The 20232-nt window shown below is 43.7% G+C and overlaps 1 protein-coding gene across 4 annotated transcripts in view; it reads left to right on the top strand.

Moving 5' to 3' along the window:
- CLCN3 (chloride voltage-gated channel 3) overlaps window positions 1-20232 on the top strand; it is a 142259-nt gene that overhangs the window by 43605 nt on the left and 78422 nt on the right. For all 4 annotated transcript variants that reach the window (XM_059721889.1, XM_019481400.2, XM_006275353.4 and 1 more), the window contains exon 2: window positions 17442-17617. In XM_059721889.1, coding sequence (XP_059577872.1) covers window positions 17458-17617 — 160 coding nt within the window. In that variant the 5' untranslated portion in view covers window positions 17442-17457. The remainder of the gene's footprint in view (window positions 1-17441; window positions 17618-20232) is intronic.

Here is a 20232-nt window from a genome sequence, read left to right as displayed (position 1 = left end):
AATATCCAAACTCATTCAGAGAGAGGCATGAGCTTTTGTAAGGTAATGCACTTCAGGTGTTATGAATGGACTTGTAGAGAGCTGGCTGTGAAATATAAGAGTGATTTAAATACAAAAAGACAGGGAAGGGGGAGAAAGAGGGTAAGGAAGGGAAGAGGTCTCTGCTGAGAGAAACTGTGGGGCTGGAGAGAACACCAAAGCAATAAACCCATGAGGACAAAAGCTTAGATTAGATTCAATGCCTGTTTGAATCTAGTTCTTAGCAGAAAGTTGAAGAAAATAAGAAGGCATTTTTGCTAGTCTAGTTGTACCAAATGAATATTGAATTTTATTTTTTTGGTAGGAAAGGGGAAGAGGATTGTAATCTAAGCAAGGGCTTGTTTACACTACAAGGGTTTTGCTGCCAGACAACAGCTGTAGCAGGGAAGATGCCAGTGTGTATGTACCCCTGCAGCTTTGGGTATTTCTGCACAGCTCCCCGTGGAACCACGCAGTTGTACTGCCAGTTGTCAGCAAGTCACTGCACGAATACTAAAGCAGTGTGGCAGCCAGAAGAAAATACAGGCCCATCCAGAAGTACCCTCAGTTGGCTGCCAGATGATGGCAAGAAGCCTTTGCTCTTGGACCAGCCACAACTCTGCTGGCAAAAAGAAGGGATTCTACTATCGTGGAGCAGCTGTGTGTATGGACACATTGACATTTCTGCTGACAAAGCTATGTAATGCAGACTAGAACTAATGCAACAATTTTAGAATGCCCTCAATCATTTTGAGAAGAAAATGAATTAAGTGTATGAGTACTTAAATGATGTGAGGGAGAACTGATGGAATGGAAGGGAGAGGGCTGTAGCACCAGTAGAAGTGAGAGAGATGGGTCATACAGAGAGGTAAAAGGGATTATGGGTGCTCTGGTCAAAGAAGTATATGCTGATTTAGGGGATGAGGGGAGAGTGTGATGATGAGGTGGGAAATATGGGGAAGACTGCCTGCCAGTTCTACATGCAGTCCCTCTGGATGTATCTGAATCCAGTTTTTGTGCTTCATCTTGTGAGCTAGGCTTAGGGCATCTATGCAATCTGGGTATATCTGCAGTATAGCTGGTGGCTGTCTTTCTCTAGCATGTCTTCCCCCTTCCCCTGCTCCCCCACAAATAAGCTGGGGTTTTTACTTCTTTGGCAGTTTGAACCACTTTTCGTAGTTGCTTGTATAGCTGCTGGCATCGGGGAAGTGCATGGTACAGCTAATATTCCAGATTTGGCATCGTAACAGGTTCTTGAGAGACTACTTCCCCGAATATTATAGCTGTTCCTCAGGTTGATAAACTTCACTAACTCTTTCTTGTACATACCTGGGAAAAGGAAGGTTTCTTTGATCGAAAGTTTTGCTAAATGATCTGTTACTTAGAGACCACAGCTGGTACATGGCATCTACCACCTCTAGGTAGAAATAATGAACACAGTATTCGGCAAAAAGTTGAGCTGTACAGAGAAGCAGGGCCTGGTGCTCAAGGTTAGTATCTCTCTCTGTATCTGAGCTGTCCTTGCTCCTCAGTGCATCTACATGAGATGCTTTACTGCACATTAGACTAATTTAGTGTGCAGTAAAGTGTCACTGTCTACATGCGTGCAGCTATTACTGTGCAATGTATTAGTCTGATGCGCTATTTTCTAGTACCTATAGTACCTGACCCCCCACCCTGGCTTGGGACCAGTCCAGTCTCCCTGATTGGGACTGAAATACCCACTGAGCAAAGGAAGCTTCCCTCTCCACTGTCCAGAGCTTGGGGCTAAGCCCCTGTGCCCTCTGGCACCAGGGTTTGTTGGAGCTCCCCCTGGTTGCTACAACGGGGCAGAGGAGGGCTGGAGCAACTCAGGACAGGTCTGCTCCTGTCAGGCTCAGTTTGCTTCTGACAGGAGTGCAAGTGTAGACATGCACCAGGGAGTGCTTTCATGAACTTGAATTTTCTACCCAGAAAGTTTAGGCACCTTAATTGCATGTGTAGGCATGCTCATTGACCTCTGGGATTCAGACGACTTTGCCCCTTTAAAGAAGTCTCAGCTTCTTGTCTTGTTCCCAGGCATGTGCTTGTATCCGGGAAAGTGCCTCATTTGGTAATCCTTTCAGCCCAGGGAGATGTGATGCTCCAGTATGTGACACTCCAGTATGCTTCTTCCTGTAAATAAGTCTGTCTGTCTGTGTATAATACACATAGATACATACATACACACATGTGAATGTATGTATAGGGGGGTGTGTGTATGTATATATAATATATACATATTGTATAATGGGTGTGTCTACACAAGATGTTATGGTGCTGTAGTGTCCACTGGCAAAAACTGTGATGCCACCATTACATCGCTGTAATGGCATGCTCCCACATTATAGTGCATTGCTATGGCAATGTAGCGGCCAAGAATAACCATGTGCGGCCAGCACGGGCGGCACACTATGGGCTGTTACTGCGCCATCTTTTAGTGCTTCCAAAAGGAAGTATTAAATGACGGTGCATTAAAAAGGCAATATGGCCACATGTAGACACACCCAATATATGGTATTATATACAGAGCCAACCCAAGCAGGGTGCGGGGCCCAGGGCAAATCAGTCTGTGCAGGGCCCTGCCCCCACCCCAATCCCATGCACTCTGGATGCGAAGAAGCTGCTGCTGCCACTGCTGGTGGTGGGAGGAGTGGGGGAGTGGGGGGGAAGCGAGTAGCCAGACGTGAAGCTGGCAGCGGCAGCATGGTGTCGCCACTGCCGTTCCACTTTCTCCCAAAGTGCGGGGCCAGGGCAGTCGCCTTGATTTGCACCCCCCTAGGGTTATATGTAGCTTCAGAAGGTGCTAAACAGCAAAATACAACCTTCAGTGAGAATGATAAGCCCCCCCTGGTGTGCTGTGACATAGGTGCTGCTGGCAGAACTGCAACCACATAAGGTGTATCACTACTGCAGCCACATAAGGTGATACACATGCCTCATGCACAGCTAGAACACGAACGCCTTTAATACACCTGCACTCCTGCCTCATAAGGGTTCTGTGGCTGGAACGCCCGATTGAGAAACCATTGAGAACTTACTGAGGCAGCACAACAATGATTCTCAACTGGCAGTGCCACCAAATTCGCAAGAGAGGAATGCCCTGAATCTAAAAAGGTTGAGAATCTCTGCCCTACAAGAATAATGTCCCTTTCATTTAAAAGAAAGAGAGAGAGAAATTTGGGGGGCTGAGGGTGGAATCAGTTGCCATTAGGCAGTTGTAACTCTGTTATCTTGTGCCCATCCAGAGTACAAAGTTCAGCAAAATCAAAAGGTCTGAAAACCAGGAAAAAGAGTTAAGATACACACCTGTGTAATCTTAACTTTGCCCTTTGAGTAGTGCCTTAATATACCTCTAGTACAGGGTGTCAAACTCACCCTGCCTTTCTAAGCCAGGTTTGGACTTCAAGCTTTCTTGCAGGCCAGATTTGGGTTCAGTGAACAATGATAGTCGGGGTTAGCAAAGCTGTGTTACACATCCTCTGCCACTAATACTTACGCTTAATGGTCTGGGCCCAGGATTTAGGCAGCAGGCCCTAGCCCTTCTGCCAGCTCTGCAAGCTGCATTTCATAACTCCATAGGATTTAAATTTGATACTCTTGCTATAGTACAATACTTTGGCTCTGATTTGAGCTGTACTGAACAGAAACTATTTCCCCTTACCTCTGCATCTTCCACAGTAAACACCACATTGGTAAAATTTTACAATCCTTTTGTAGTTAAGCATACAGTGTTACCTGACATCATGCTTTCGCATACTCTTCAATGAACACAGGGGCTACACTCATCTACTTACTGGGTGTGTCTGCATGAAGTGATGACTGTGCAGTAGCCAAATAATACCGCACAGCAGTGCATCACAGCACAGACATTGCTAATACGCTACTGCACAGTATTATTCGGCTACTGCACAGTAGCATCACTTAAAAGACATTTGCTGACACTATTGTGCAGTAGCTCTGGTTACTATGCATTTATTTAGTACTTGCTAATACAAATACTAAATAAATGCACAGTAATGACTGCCCAGTAGTGTCTCATGTAGACGCGCCCACTGCTGACTTTCCGTGTGGCAAGAAGATGCTTGTGACCCTATTACTGATAATCTTCACTAGGGATGTCAGACTTGCTATGCTCTCTGGGCTGGATCCAAAGCTAGGGGCTCTTCTCAGGGTAGATTCAGACATGGTGGGGCAGCAGGGGAGTTAACATAGTTATTACTTTTCCTGTGCTGTGATGCATGCCCAATGGACTTGTGCCTCTGCTTGCCCTGCTCCCAAATTCCTGTCCCTACTATGGTTGCGTCCAGATGAGCACGGTTTGGTTCCCTGGGGACAGTTAGTAACAGGACACCTTGTGCTGCTGCTAGTTGTCCCCAGGTTACGCCTGTACTATACACCCTCTGGTGCATGGCAGGTTATCTTGGGTGGGGTAGGGGAGTGCTGGCTGGCTGTGCTGGTTCCTGCAGCCTTACCTGAAGTCGTCGGGGCTGGAGAAGCTTCAGCAATGTCACTCCTGCATCTTGGAGCTTGGCTGGTAGTTGGACTGTGGCTCTGGCTGGCCAGGCTCTGGTTTTGGGCAGTGCGTGCTGCCTCCACATGTGCCGCCCCACTTTTTTTCTGCATAAATTTTTTTTTTTTGAGCCTCACCCCCTGTGCTCTCCGCACCCCCCACTCCTGCCATGCTTCAAGGTAGCAACTCAGGAAATGCTTGAAAGTGCATGGTGTCCACAGATGGTCTGCAGCACCACATACCACGTGGCCACGGTTGTCTGGATGCGGCCTATTAGTCCCATGGGCTATGTAACATGACAGTTTTGGCCAGCTCTGGTCTATGCAATACCATGCTGAAATGAGGTGTGCTGTATCACTTGAGGGGTACTGAAATAAGGTGTTCTGTGTTACTTGAGGCATCTCTTCTGTATTTGTTCAGTACACAGAGGGGTTGGTCAGAGGGGTTTAGCCTTTCTATCTTCTCTTGTATAGTAGTAACCCATTCCAACCCATTCTGTGTAGCAGTCAGTACAGTTACATCCAGCACACTGAATGAAGCTGGAGTGCTTGTAGATTAGACTAGTTGACTATTGCTGGGGAAGGGGAGGGAAAGGGAAAGGACAACGTTAAATGTATGTGGACACATGCTTTGAATTACCTGGTTTTCCAAAGTTTGAGTAGAAGGCAGGGTAGCACCTTAAAGACTATCTCATTCAAAAAAATGTTAGAGTTCTGGAAGGGTAAAAGATAAGAGCCACCAGGCAGCCCTTACACTTCCATAATGTAATCTTTTTAATGTAATATGCATATTATTAGTAAATGCTGCCTATATGTATGTTCTTTCCTGGTCCCAAAATGGATGGATTGGAAGACTTGTTTAATAGATTTCATAGACATCAGGGCTGGAAGGGACCTCATGAAATCATTGGGTCTAGCCCCGTGCTGAAGGGGCAGGAAGTCAGCTGGGGTCAGATGACCTCGGCAAGATAAGCATCCAAGCGTTTCTTAAAGGTATCCAGAGTAGGTGCATGCACCACTTCTGGGGGAAGTCTATTCCAGACTCTGGAGACTTGGACGGTAACAAAGTTTGTTCTTATGTCCAGTCTAAAATGGTCTTCCAACGGTTTGTGACCATTAGAACTTGTTTTCCCTTGGGGTGCCCTGGTGAACTGATGTTCTCCCAGTTCCTGATGCACAGCCCTTTTGTACTTATAGGCTGCCACCAAGTCACCCCTGCGCCTTTGTTTCTCCAAGGTGAAGAGTCCCATGCCTCTCAGCCTCTCCTTATAAAGCCTGTTCTCTTGACCTCTAATCATGCGTGTGGCTGTCCTCTGGCTTCTCCACATCCTTTCTAAAGTGTGGAGGCCAGAACTGGATGCAGTACTCCAGCTGCAGCCTCACCAAGGCTGAGTAAAGTGGGAAGATGACTTCTTGGTCTTGTTTGAGATGCATTGGTAGATGCAATCCAGAGTTTTATTTGCGTTGCTAGCTGCAGCATCTCATTGGTGGTTCATGTTCATCTTGTGGTCAATCATGACTCCCAAGTCTTTTTTGATTGTGGTGTTTAGTGAGTGTTGCACTGCCAAGCCTATAAGTATGATGTGGGTTTTTTCTCCCGAGGTGGAGCACCTTGTATTTCTCTGTGTTGAATGTCATCAGGTTTTGATCCACCCACCCTGTGAGCCTGTCCAGGTTGGCCTGAATTGCAAGCCTATCCCCTAGTGTGACTGCATTTCCCCATTATTCAGTGTTATCTGTGAACTTAGCCAGCCCACTGCTGACACCTGAATCCAGATCACATATGAATCTATTAGAGTACTGGTCTGAGTACTGAGCTCTGGGGGATGCCACTGGTCACCATGTGCCATGTTGACTGGGTTCTGTCGACTGTCACTGTCTGGGTCTGACCATGGAGCTAGTTCCCCAGCCATCAGACGGTAAGGTTGTTGAGGTGACAGTTCCCCAATTTTACCATGAGGACATCATGGAAGACCAAGTCAAAGGCTTTTTTGAAATCCAAACACATGACATCAACCTTCTCGCCTTTGTCCAGGTGATGCATCACCTGGTCATAGGAGAAAATGAGGTTGGTCAGGCAAGACCTACCCACAGCAAAGCTATGTTGGCTCTCTCTCATGTTGTTGCCTTCCATTAGCCTGTTGTTGATGGGTTCTTTGATTTTTTTTCCAAGATCTTTCCGGGGATTGAGGTCAAACTGCTTGGCCTGTAGTTCCCTGGATCTTCCTTCCTTCCTTTCTTGAAGAGGGGCACCACATGGGCCCTCTTCCAATCTTCTGGAACCTCTCCCAAGCTCCATGAGTAATCAAATATCCTCACTGTTGGTTGTGCTATGATGTTGGCCAACTCTTTTAGCACTCTTGGGTGCATTCCATCCGGGCCAGCTGACTTGTGCATGTCCAGCCTCTCAAGCTGTTCCCTCACAAGATCTTCACCAATTATAGGTGTATGTTCGCCCTTACCCTGATAATTCTGCATCCTGTCAGGCAGGGTGATCCCCTTGGGATGGTGGAAAACCAATGCAAAGTAATTGTTGAGGAGATTAGCTTTTTCCTGGGTGTTGGCTGTCAGCTGCACCATTTGGTTCAGCCAGGGTCCGATGTTGCCCTTGTTTGTTTTTTTTTCCTGACTGTCCACATATCTGAAGAAGGACTTTTTATTGTCCTTGATTCCTGTAGCTAGTTTGAGTTTGGTTTCAGCCTTGGCTTTTCTGGTCCACTCCCTACAGGTGCAGGCCAGTGCTGCATTATCCTCCTTAGTGGTAGTTCTTGAATTCCATCCCTTATAAGCTTCTCTTTTCAGATTCAGGAGGTCCATGAATTTCCTATTGAGCCAAGGGAGTCTCCCAGCCCTTTTGCTACCTTTCCAACAGGCTGGAATGGCTTCCCTTGTGCTTTTAGGATCTCATCCTTAAGGAGCGACCCCTCATCATGGACTCCCCTCCCTGTCAAATCATGATCTCTCAGGGCCTCAGCAACCAACCTACTGAGCTTGTGAAAGTCAGCTTTCCTAAAATTGAGGATTTCTGAATTGTTGACTGATTTGCCAGCTTTGTGATGGATAGAGAAAGTGATCAGCTCGTGATCACTATCACCAAACTTCCTTTTGATCCATAGGTCACGGACTAGATCATCCCCTTTAGCCAGTACCAGATCCAGCAGCACCTTACCTCTTGCCAGCCCATAGACTTTTTGAGTCAAATAGAACTTGCAAGTGAGGAGTGTGCAGCTTCTGCCAGTTCCCTAAAGAATTCATGGTCAAACTCTTCCTCCTGGTTAAGACGGTCTGTAATAGACTTGTATAGTTATATCCCCTTCACCACGTTCTCCCTGTTTTCTAACCCAGAGGGTCTCAAGTTGCCCTCCTTGGGTGCCAATCTCTGCTTGTAGGGAAGTGTACTGCTCCTTCACAGAGAGAGCTACATCCCTGCCCTTCCTTGAGACACAATCCCTCCTTTATAAGGTATAGCTGTTGTCCCGGGGGACACAGACGAAGGTCCTGGGAACCCCTCCCCTGGCAGGACCCGAGCCTGGGATGAGATCCCAGGAAAAGAAAACTAAAAGCCCTAAAGAAGGGGCTTGCCTACCCCCAGCAGGAAAAACCGCGCCATGCAGAGAAGAGCCTCTGGCTTGGTTCATCAGCCGCTTTTATTTGTGGCTGGGAGCAATGTCGGCAGATGACGCGATCAAAAACCACCGCCTGGTGGATTTAAAAGCCGGCAGCGGAGAAATGAAGAGGAGGGGCAGCAGATCCAGAGGCAGGGGGAGAGGCTGTTTCCCAGACTACAGGATCGCTGGAGAAGGAGAGCTGTGAGAGTCTGGAGTGGGGCCCACGAGAAGGGTCCTGGTTCTCTTAAAAGGGTAAACGCCCGGCTTGACTGGACAGCCGGGTCAAGGAGGATGGCATTGAGGGATCCTGACCACCACAGACGCTGGACCCATGAGTGGGGCGGGCTGTAGCCTGAACCCCTGTTGTTTCTTTCTTTTCTCCTTTTTTTCTTTCTTTTATTGGTTGTTAGTGGGGCCTCGTAGGGCACCTAGAGCCCAAACCGGGCGAGGCATCCCAACTGACCCAAAGGGTCAAGAAGAAGCGAGGAGGCCACTTTGCTGAACCCAATGGCTTGGAGATAGGGCCAAGGCGGAGGTTGAGACAGGGCTCTCCCCATACCCCGTAGATATCTGGGGCGAACGAAGTTACTGAGGGACAGGCAAGAAGAGACAAGAGCAGGAGCGAACATAAAGGAGAGAAGTCGGCGACGCATCACCTGGTCGTTCTGACAGCTGGTGTATGGCTGGGGTGTAGGGGAGGTGGAGCCCCAAGAACACCTGCAAGGGGCAGCGCCCGGTCTGTGACTTTCCACGAGGGAGAGTCCCACTACTGAACAGAAGATCAAGTCATGGCAGGTGAGTGTTGGGGCCTCCCTCGGGGTTGAACGCAGCCTAAACCCCAAGTCTCGGGGACATGCCCCGAGGCCTGACTTGGGCGTGTGTTCCAAGGCTGCTAGAGAGCGCCTATACCAAAGTAGGCAGGCGCAGCTGTCAGTACCTGTGGTCCAGTCGTAGGTGGAGGTCTCCATTATCCCTATGAGATTGTATTCATTTTTGCTTAGCAGAAAAGCCAGTCCCTCCTGTTTGTTCCCCATGCTCCTGGCATTTGTGTACAAGCAGCTAAGCCTGCCATTAAAAGCCCTGGGCTTCCCTGTGCTTTTAAAAGAGTTCCGTCTTTGGGTTGGGGTAGGAGTGAATTCCCTTGTATTACCTGATCTGCTGGTTCTGGGCTTGCACTGGTGATTGTCTGCCTGTCCCCTGGCAATCTTAATTTAAAGTCCTGTCAAGCAAGTCAGCCATTCTGGCTGAGAAGACCTTCTTTCTCATTGGAGCGAGGTGGAGGCCATCTCTTCCCAACAAACCGCTGCTTCTCTTTCTGAAGTGTGGACTGTGATCGAGGAAGCCAAAGCCTTCATGATGACACCAACACCAGAGTCTTCTGTTGACTTCTTCCATACGTCTCTCTCTTGTGCCCATGACCCGTAACTGTAAGGATCGAAGAGAAAACTACCTGCACAGCTAGCCCTCTGAGTCCAGGCCCCAGAGCCCTGTAGTCATTCTTGACCCGGCCGGGATTGCTCCAAGCTGTCTCATTTGTTAATTTTTTTCCTTCTTGTATAAAACATATAGGAATTGCATCTTCTAATGCTTTCCTTTGAAATAAAGTCTTTCACAGTGGCAGTGACATGGAATTGCTACGGTATCATTTCACATCGCATTCCCTTGTGTTGTTTGTTCTTTCCAGATGTATACAAACAATGATGAAACAATGAAATCTGATAAGCAATTAATTCATTTGCTTAATAGCTTTGACTGAGGCCCTTGGCAGATGTTACATTTATCTCACAATTAATGTCTTAATCATGTGATGAATTATAACACGCCACACAGTTCAAGCAATTCATTACCCTAAAACTCGGTGCAAAAATGGTGATCCAGCCACAAAGCTATTATTAGTAAAACATAGAATATGTTTGCAACTAGTTTGTTTTATGCTTTAATTTATTAACTTGTGACATATTACATGTAGGCTGATAACTACGTTTTTCTGATAGTGCTTTGACAGGTCCTCCATTATCACAGGGTGGAATGTTCTCCACCTTCCTCCCCCCATTCCTGCGAGGATACTCACTAAAACTCATGCAGAACTCTTCTGCTTCAGACTGCCTCAGCAGGAGATGTCGTAACTCAGGGCCCCTCCTCTCTTTACCAAACTAGCCTTCAATGCTGCTGCTTTAGGTGCCATTAGCACACCTCCCTGTGAGAGCCAGAGCATAAACAAACACTCAACATGACATGTTTTAATTGCACACAGTAGGAATTTGAGGGTGGGGGGGAGGAAATTTGTTTGGAAAGACTGTGGGGAGGGAGAGGGTGTGCAGGGAGGGGGCAGAACAGATGGGGAAAGAGAAGAGGCAAAGATGTATAAACTCCTAATACAGGGAAAGCTTGAGGCCTGACTTTTTCCCATCCCCCTTCCCATGGGTCTCACCTGTTCTGTACAAGGATCGGGGAACAGCCCCATCACCCAAGGGGAGCTCAGCTGGTGAGCTCTTAGCTCACTTCTTCTTCCTAGTGCAGCTGGAGGTTTGGAACAAGGTGCAAGTTCCCACGGAGCTTCCCCCTGACCCTTGATAGCTTGGTCTTTGAACATAAAGAAGGCCACATGTTGTGACAGTTCTCATCAAGCAAGGTGATGGCATACTTAAAAGGAGAAAAACAAAACTAAACTCTAGAAGGGGTGAGTCTTACTGATTGGTCCTCTGTGATCTACATTTGAGAAGCTAATTTAATTCCTGACACACACAGTTCCCCAGTAGGAGACGACCTTTTTGGCAGGCAGGCAGGCAACAAATTAGTCCCGTACCTTCTCAAGTGCCACTCTGACCCCTTTCTCTGCCTGAACTGCTGCTCTTTCTGTTTCCTGCCCTATCTGCCACCATGTCACCTGTCCTCTCCCAGAGCTGCACGTCCCACACAAAGGCTGCCCATACCACTTGCAGCATGTGTGCCACACATTGGTTACCCCTGTTTTACACATTTACTACAATGAATTTGAACGAGCGCTTCATTTTCCATGTAGTTGAACTACTGTGGCATTGAGAGTGTGGTGGAACAGGTAAGAGTTTGCTTTCTTTCTCGGTGACCAAGGAGGCGGTGGCTAGAAGTTAACCTAGGCTCTTTCAGAACCTATTGATCCTTGATTGGTCTTGACAACCATCTCCAGACCCACAGATAAGGCAATCATGAAAGACAGTAATCCTAGACTGTGAAGCATTGCTGCTGCTGAAGCTCTTTCTACTTCCTTCTTTTCCTCTTCATCTCTTGAAAATAGTATGATTGTTCTCCCCTCTACCCAAAAACATGTTCCCTTTCCTGAGGGACAGAGCTGTGATTGGCTGTAGTATTCTAAGAATAAACTATCATAGGAACTGGGAATCCTAGTAAGTGTTTTCTTTTATGTAAAGTGTACTTTTTTTGACACGCCTTCTTTTACAAATATTGGGTAATGTGTACATTAAAGAAGCAAAGAAAACCTCTGAAACAGTGCACAGCACTTAAATCTCCCGAGAGAGAGAGAGAGAACTGTTTGACACCTCAGTCATATCACTTAACATACTATTCAGAGGTGCTTGGATACCACAACTACAAAGGCAGTATAAAACCCATAGGAACAAAATAGATTTTGAAATGGAGCAGACGATCACTGCTTTCAATTCTGAAAATGATGTGACAGCTAGGGCTTTTCTTCCTGGCCCTTTCTGGGAATATGATGAGAATTGACAAGATTGGCATTCATACCTAAAAGTTGCCTAAACACTCTATATATTTCATTTTAGATTTAAGGTAAGTATACATCATGTCATTTGTCATGAAACCTGTGTTGAAAAATGAGCTCTTAAAAAAGCGTGAGGAAATTCAACAAAAAGAAAAACATTTCTGTATACAATTTTCGTTCTGAGTAAGATTACCGAAAAGCACAGAGAGTCAATGAGAAGACTTATAACAGTAGCCATTGAAGTAGCAAGGGCTGAATATTGAGATAATCATTATGAGGAGCTTCTGTTAGAAACAGTAACTGGTAAATGAAATAATGTCACTCCCATCTTCCTGAAAAGCTAAGGTGACCAGATTACAGCTGTACAGGAATGGGAAACGGAAATAAAAAAAAGATGCAAAATACAAAGAGGTAGAACCCAGTCTTTTTCTAATCATTCATGTCAGAAAATCCTTTCTTAGGGCATGTGGCCAAAGCTAATACTTGATAATTTAAAGAATAGAATAATAAGCAAGCAGTGCATACTTAATACTCAGCAGCTTATAAGGTTTTCTTGGTTACCACTCTTCTACTGTAATGGAGTGTTCAACATTGTAAGAACCACATGCAGTCTGTCATCTAATGGGTCCATGTAGCTTGATGTGTTGTCATCATGATGTGTAATAATGAATTCATTTCACCGCTCGATTATTACTGGCATTGAATTCAAAATTCCAGACTCTAAATTATGTACATTGAGGTCTTTACTTCAGGCAGAGCAGTTCAAGAGGGGAACATAATACCTATTGCCGATGTCAGTGAAGAATTCATTCTGGGCCAAGATATTTTACTCCTAACTAGTTCCACTGAGTTTTAGGATAGCAGTATTGCTGTGGATGCTAGAGGTTGCCCAAAATGGGATGAATCTGCTGCCATATTAAGCTGCAGTTCAACAAGTGAGTAGCCCTTAGATTACTGAAGGCAAGTTTCATACTGCTAGCTACTTTAAAAAATAGAAACACACAGGTTTCACATGTACCTGAAAATGTTATTCTTGTGCTTGTTGTTACAGATATGTTCTTATGGGAATCTGTTCCAAATAAGTTAAAGCCTCTATTTATATAACAGAATTATTTTTTTAAATACATCAGTAGTAATGTTAAACTCAGTCCACAATCCTGCCACTTATAATTAATGATTAAATGGACAACTGCTAAGAAAAGAGAACACTTTTGCATTTGCTAACCTTGATACAGGTCATAAATAGAGACCTACCAAAATCGTGATTTCACGATTTTGGCAGAAACTGTGATTTTGGACAAGCTTCATGAAAAAGTGCGGGCTCCATGAAGAAGCATCTGTGCTTTTGGTGGGCTCCCTGAAAAAAAAACCTTACTGAAAATAAAATGCTAGTTCCCTCTGGGGAGCCAGCAGTCCTTGTGCCTGCTGCAGCTTGGTTGCATAGCCCCTTGAGGGGAGACAAGGGCTGCTTTTGCCCCTGCTTCTTGCCACTGATTGGCTGTGAGGGCTGTCCATCATACAGTCCTGCTCCTTCCCACCAATCGGCGGTGAGGGGTGGGACTACATGATGAACAGCCCTTGCAGCCAATCAGTAGTGAGCGGCAGGGTCACCAGGCCCTAGGGCCAATCGTAGAGGATGGAAGCGGGGGCTGCCGCACTCTGGCTGTGCCACTCTCTGGCCCTGCGATCTGAATGCAAAATCAGCCAGCAGCCACCTCAAGTTCAGTAGACCCCTAGTCGTACATATTTGAACAGATTTAATTTACAGTTTGTGGTGAAGCAGACTGAATTTGAAGCAATGAAACATCTTGAATATGACTATCACTTGATAATAGAATATGAGAGATTATATATATAATTTTTTTCCATTTTGATGTTCCTTATGCAAAAAAAGGAACAGACCCTGGTCCACTGTGGAACAAGACAATTCTTCAAATGTAAGTAATACACTAGCTATGGTTTGTGGAAATTAACATTTTGCATTCAGATTTTGGTACTTTGTATATTTTTTCCTTTGACCCCAACTTTATAGGTAGGTAAAAAGAAAAGGACAGTATTGTAGCTAGAATCTGGAGATAGGGTTTCTTGCAGTATCCAAAGATAGCTTATAAAACAGGTCTCTTAATTTGATCTCATAATTTTTTCTTTTGGCAGCTTCTCTGTTCCCTATCAGGTATGCACATGTACTATATATAAATTCAGAGGCTGTGTACATACATTCAGATAATCTGGGAGAGTTCTCCCAGGTTAGCTGTCCAGATAGAGAAACTTACCCAGGGCCATATTTACAGACACTTGAATACCGTGGCTCTGAAGAGCGGAGAGCTTACAGTGCTGGCACTCTGCAGCTGGGGGGAGCCCTGTGTACACATCTCAGTGTGCTTTGCAGTTTTCCTTAGTTCACCTACAGACAGACTGCAGCAATGCATAGAGGAGCCTTGATTGGCTGACCCAGACTGCCTATGGTTAGCCTGTGATTCCCTGCAGCTCACTGTGGGAAATTGCAAAGGGGGCGTGTTCTGGAGCAGCAGAGTCCGGCAAATGACAGACTGTCTCCCTTGGGGGTAGGTAGGGATGCTGGAGGACTATTTTCTCTTCCGAGAGAAGCCATGGCATGTACAGACATTCGTTGTCCCAGGAAAATCTTTCTTAGGAGTGATTTAAACATGGTTGTTCCTAGGTTATTTTTCTCTTGGAGTGGTCATTTTTACCCTGGGAGAAAAAGCCTGAACATCTGTACACTCGTTGTTCCTCCTGGGAGAGCAGTGACTCTCCCAGGATAAACTAAATATCTGTACAAGGCCTTGGGTATGTGTGAATGATAAATCTTGTTTGTGCTCAGTTTCGCTGGCTCAAGTAGGAATTCTGAGTTTGCTTCTAAACTTTTTTTTTTTTTTTTTTTAATAATATAGCCATGCTTATTTTAGTGTAGCCATGTTTTTTTTTTTACTTCCTCTGAAGCATTAGGTATTGGCTGCAGCCAAGCCTAGGTATTTTGACAGGGGCGGCAGATGCTCTTGCTGGTACTTAAAAAAAACTCTAGCTAGAGGGTCTTACTCAGAGTTAGACTGATCATCACATTTGGGACTGGGAAGGAATTTTGCCCTGCAGTCAAATCAGTGTGGACTGTGATGGTGATGGGTGTTGCCTTCCTCTGTAGCCAGGAGCATAGTCCTCCTCTTCTTCCTGTTTCACAAGCACATTTTAACAAACTATTTTTAGTGGTAGGACATTGCTCTCATTCTCCTGCTTTATCTGTAGCAAGTTAGGATGTTTTTGGGTATTGTGCCTGGTACAAGAGGGTTGCATGTGAAGTTTTAAGAATAAGTTAGGAGAACACTTGTATAGGATGGCTTGTGTTGAGCAGGGGATGGGACTAGATGACCTCCAGAGATTCCTTCCAGCCTTACTTTTTTATGATTGTATGATCCAATTTTTGTGGTTTGTTTGCGATAATAGTTTTAATGGCATATTACCCTTTGATTTTACATAGAGAACTGATCTCTCTCTTTGTGGAAAACTATTGAATGTAAAGGGAGTAGAAGTATATTTTATTATAGTGTTTTCTGCTGTTGGGTCCTGTTGCCTGCAGGATGTAATGTAGTGAAGTAGTTTAAGAGACAAGTGGTTATCTTCTGATTAAAATGAGAGAATGAGACAATTGTCAAGATGTAACTGCGTTTTTTCTAGCGTAGACTGAAGACTGGCTTAAACCTTGCCACAGCAGGAAGGACAGATTAGTTATCATGTGTGGTATGAGTTTGTCCTTTTTAATAACCTGTCTTAACATCTTATACAAACCATATAGAAGTGATATGCTATAGCTCGCTAACACCTTCATGTTAGCAATGGGATACATTTTGCCATCATATTTGATTATGGCTATATGCGATTAAAAACTGAAGTTAATATTGATTAACTTGTAATATAGTAGAAGCAATTCTCTGTGTTAAATATAGTTCATATGTATGCAGGTAACATATTGGCCTCCGGTTTCCAAGCTTTTAAGGCTTCTGATTATAAGGTGTTCTTTTACATAACTGTAGCAAAGACAACTTTTTTGGCGTAACATTATTTCATTTACCGGTTACTGTTTCTAACAGAAGCTCCTCATAATGATTAGCTCAATATTCAGCCCTTTCCAATTTAATGGCTACTGTTATCAGTCTTCTCATCAACTATCGTGCTTTTTAGTAATCTCACTCAGAACAAAAATTGTATACAGAAATGCTTTTTTTTTTTTTTGTGTTGAATTTCCTCAAAGTTTTTTAAGAGCTCATTTTTCAACAGAGAACATTTTTTGTCTTCAAACTGTTTTGCAACTGTCTTTATATTCTGAACAAGAGATATGCAACTTTGATGTGACTGGATGCTAGGCACTGCTTGGGCACCCCCTAGGGTCCTTCCCTGTTGTGTGGGCTGCACCAGTGTTACATAGCGCCTTCGTGCATGGCAACGGGAGAGGCAGCTGCAGGGGACCATGGGCTTCATGTTAACCATTCATGTGCCTTATGTCGGTGGTTCTCAACCTTTTGCACCTTACATCCCACCAACCATTTTGTCAAAAAACCATGGTTCCACCGTGATAAAAACAAAACCCCGTTTTTCCCAAGAAGTGTATTTTTACATTTACATGCATTTTAGTATTGTATTAATCATTAATGGAAATTTTCAAATGAGTTGAAGTCCTACTTACACAACCTTTGCGTCCTACCAGTAGAGAAACATTGCTTTATGTGACCTGTGGGCCACCATTTGGACGGCCCTGCTCTAAACCAGTGATACCCAAACCATGTCCGCTAAGCCACAATGTTTTTGTAACTTAACATATGCAGCATCTGGCAGAAAATGTTAACAAAGGTGGTTTCCCTACCGTGCATTGTGTCTGCATTTCCTGCATGTAGTAGTCAATAGTGTCTTACCTCTTTGGATGTATTTATCCTTGGCCTGTGTAAATGTTGACTAATGTACGTAAGTTTTACCTTTTGAATGGATGTGTTTCTTGCAGTTCTACAGGGGTGAACATGTTGTGGTTTATTTGTTAGCATGGTTCTGAACACTGACTTGGGTAGTATGTTGAGAGTATGCTAAGCTGTATGTCATTGCTCCACTGTGAGCTGCCATAGTGGTTAAGGAAGCTTACTTTTACATATGCCTTCCAGCCCTCATTGTTTTAACATGGAGTTTTACACGTGTCATTGATCCCACCCTGCACTATGCTGGATTAGGTTTGAATGTTGGCTAGGCGTAAATTGATGGGTTCCAATCATATTTCTTCAGAGTGAAATACTACTCGATTTTAAGATTAGACTATGGAGGACTCAGGAAGAGAGAGGGGACAATGGAGTAATAGCTATAAATAGAAAATTCCTTTTTGTAAATATTAGAGGAAAAATATAACAGCAATTAAAATAAAACTATAGCAATTAAAATATATAACATAATCTTAGTTTTCTGTGTGCCCAGACACACACAGCTCAATTTATTTGTTTTACTGGATATTAAATGCCTGGTCATTCGTGTATATTTAGAAAATTGCTTCTTAACACTGCACTCTCGTTCCTTAGGTTACAAAGCAGCTAAATGGAGTCTGAGCAGCTGTTCCACAGAGGTTACTATCGAAACAGCTACAACAGTATAACTAGTGCAAGCAGTGATGAGGAGCTTTTAGATGGAGCAGGTGTCATTATGGACTTTCAAACCTCTGAGGATGATAATTTGTTAGATGGTGATGCATCAGTTGGTAAGTTAATGCTCGCTTATGGCTTTCCTGACATACAATACTTCTTGTTTATTTTAAAAGAGAATAATTTTTGTAGCATCAATTAAAAGTTTTCAGTTCTGTTCAGCAAATTTTTCATGAAAGGATTCATTAAAAAAAAACCCAATTGGTACTAGAACTCATCCTGTCATGTGTCTACCAATATTTCTCTTGCTGAGTAATTATATCAGCCTCTCACATTGACAAATACTAACTTTGCTAATAATATTATGTCTTCTGTCATTGCTTACCAACTAGAAAAATCTTGTTTCCCTTCCCTGGGGGAAGTCATAAAAGCAGCTTCCTCTTAACATTTCGGGTTCTTTTCGACTGAGAAGTTTAGAAAAATAAACTCAGATCTAAACAGCAATCCATAAAAATAGTTATAAGCTGTTGTCTTGGTTAGATGTAGCAGTACTATTTTTTTGTGCTTGCTGTCATCTGTTTCTCTGTATTATTCGTTTCCATTATTTATTTCCATTGGAGTGAAGTGGTTAATTCTTCTGTGGTTAATCTTAGTGTTGCCAAGAATCCCAGGAAAAGCTCACTGTCCCTCTAGTGTACTAAGTGACTGAAGTGACAACTATGTGCTCACCAGTGAATGACAAACTTCCTATCAAGAAGGAGGCCAGCCATGGCAGATGTACAAATGTAATGTTTGAAGGACTCCAGGTGCCTTTGAAACGCACTCCAAGCAGTGAATGTGTAGATGTTTATGTTCAAAGAAGTACTTCAGAAATTCCTGGAGTGGTTCAGAAATCATCCTTGAAAATGAGGAACATCTTTGAAGTACTTCTTTTTTTATGCTCAGTGGACTGTCAGCTTTCTATGGTACTCTGTACTTGTGGAGGAGGAGTGGGGTGGACAACCAGTGAGCTTTCTCCTGTGCACTTACCATTTTTTAGCAGTCTCCGTGGCTGAAGAAAAGGATTCCTTGCATGTTTTTCTACCTCCAGACCTGGGAGATGAGAAGTCACATGCATAGGAGAGCACTCATTGGCTGTCCACCTTGCTCTTTTCTTCCCCCCCAACAATTTTCCTCCCACACCTTGTAGATGGGGAGAGAGGAAAGTGGAGTCACAGGACCAAGCAATCCCCTGTCCAGCCAGGGAGACCTGAAAGAGGTGAAAGGACATGGCTTCTGCTTATAGTAGCACATCTGGCTTTTTTGTACCCTCGAAAATATAACTTTATCACCAGTGCCTGCCTATTTCCAAATCAAATTCAAAATTAGTGATTTGGTTTCCAAGACTTACTGTGGATTTTTCTAACCTGTCTTCCTAATCATGTTCTTCCCATTCTGTCCAGGTAGTTGCTCTACTTATTTCTTTCTTAGCAGGTTGGTATTGGTATTTCACTTGGGTAGCCCCATCTCTTAGTAACCCTCCTGTATCTCCCACCTTACAAGTTAAATTTTGCCTAGAAATGTGTATTTTCCTTTCCTCTTGCTTGGACTAGTGTTTCATGATGACTGACAAAGTGATCTAAAAAGTTATATAAAAATTAAATCCAGAAATCTGTTTTAAACGAAAAGCATCAACATTGCAGAGACAGGCACTCAAAGTTTGGATTAATGTTGCCTGCACAACTTTAATTGACCCATTGAATAAAGAGATTATGATGCGGTCTTTTTAATTACATGATCTCATGCCTTTTCTTCCTCCTCATGTCGGCCTCATTCAGTATAAAAAATGGATGGCACTTGCTGAATGGGTTGCTATTTAATATTTAATTTTACCATCTTCATTCAGTGCATGACTCCACATAACCTAAACACCATATTGGATGTAGAATTATTGATTTGCTCATAGGCTTTTTTATGGCACTTAGCATTACAGTGTCAGAGTGTTTCAAACCCATTAATGAATTCATCTCCCCTGTTTCACATCATTGTGAAAGTGTGGCAGAGATGAGGGTAAAATCTAGTTCTCTAGGATTATGTTCAGCTGCTTTAAACCATGAGATCATCTTTTCTCTTTCCACTGGCAGCCTATCTCATTCTCTATATAAACCAGTCTCCCTTCTCTACAAAACTTCAAATTATTCCCTGAGCATAATCCATCCAATACATTTTATGAAGCAGATATTCATAAGATATTTCCTTCCTGGAAGTGAGTTGTTTTATCAATGGCATACTTATACCTTGTCTGCAGAAAACCTGGGCACTCAATACAAGACGAATTTTACCTTAATACTTGTTAGAAGGGTTAGAATGTATAGTTTCCCAGGGTATTTAGACTTCTCATAAGTAAAGTATTTTCTGTAAGCTGTCAGAAAGACACCTAATTTGTAAAGTGTAGACACCTTATAGTAATCATTGTAAACAGCTTGGGAGAATTTTGATTGAAGTTGTAAAATCTTGTCAATTAATTTTGTTAGGTACATACAGAAAACATTCTGTGAAACTAAATGTGTGTGTGTGTGTGTGTATTCCTTCTCTTTCATTTGTGAGCTTTAGTTTGTCTTCATGTTAATGTTGTTGACAGGGTCAAAACCAACCAAGTGCCTTCCTACTGAGATTTCATGATTTAATTATTACGGCTTGTTTTTTGTTCTTAATATATTTTGCCCTCCATTTTTTTTTTTGTTTAGCTAAT

The sequence above is a fragment of the Alligator mississippiensis genome, chromosome 2 (assembly GCF_030867095.1).
Source record: "Alligator mississippiensis isolate rAllMis1 chromosome 2, rAllMis1, whole genome shotgun sequence".
In the NCBI taxonomy this organism is placed as follows: domain Eukaryota; kingdom Metazoa; phylum Chordata; order Crocodylia; family Alligatoridae; genus Alligator; species Alligator mississippiensis.
This window is presented reverse-complemented; position numbering and strand designations above follow the sequence as displayed.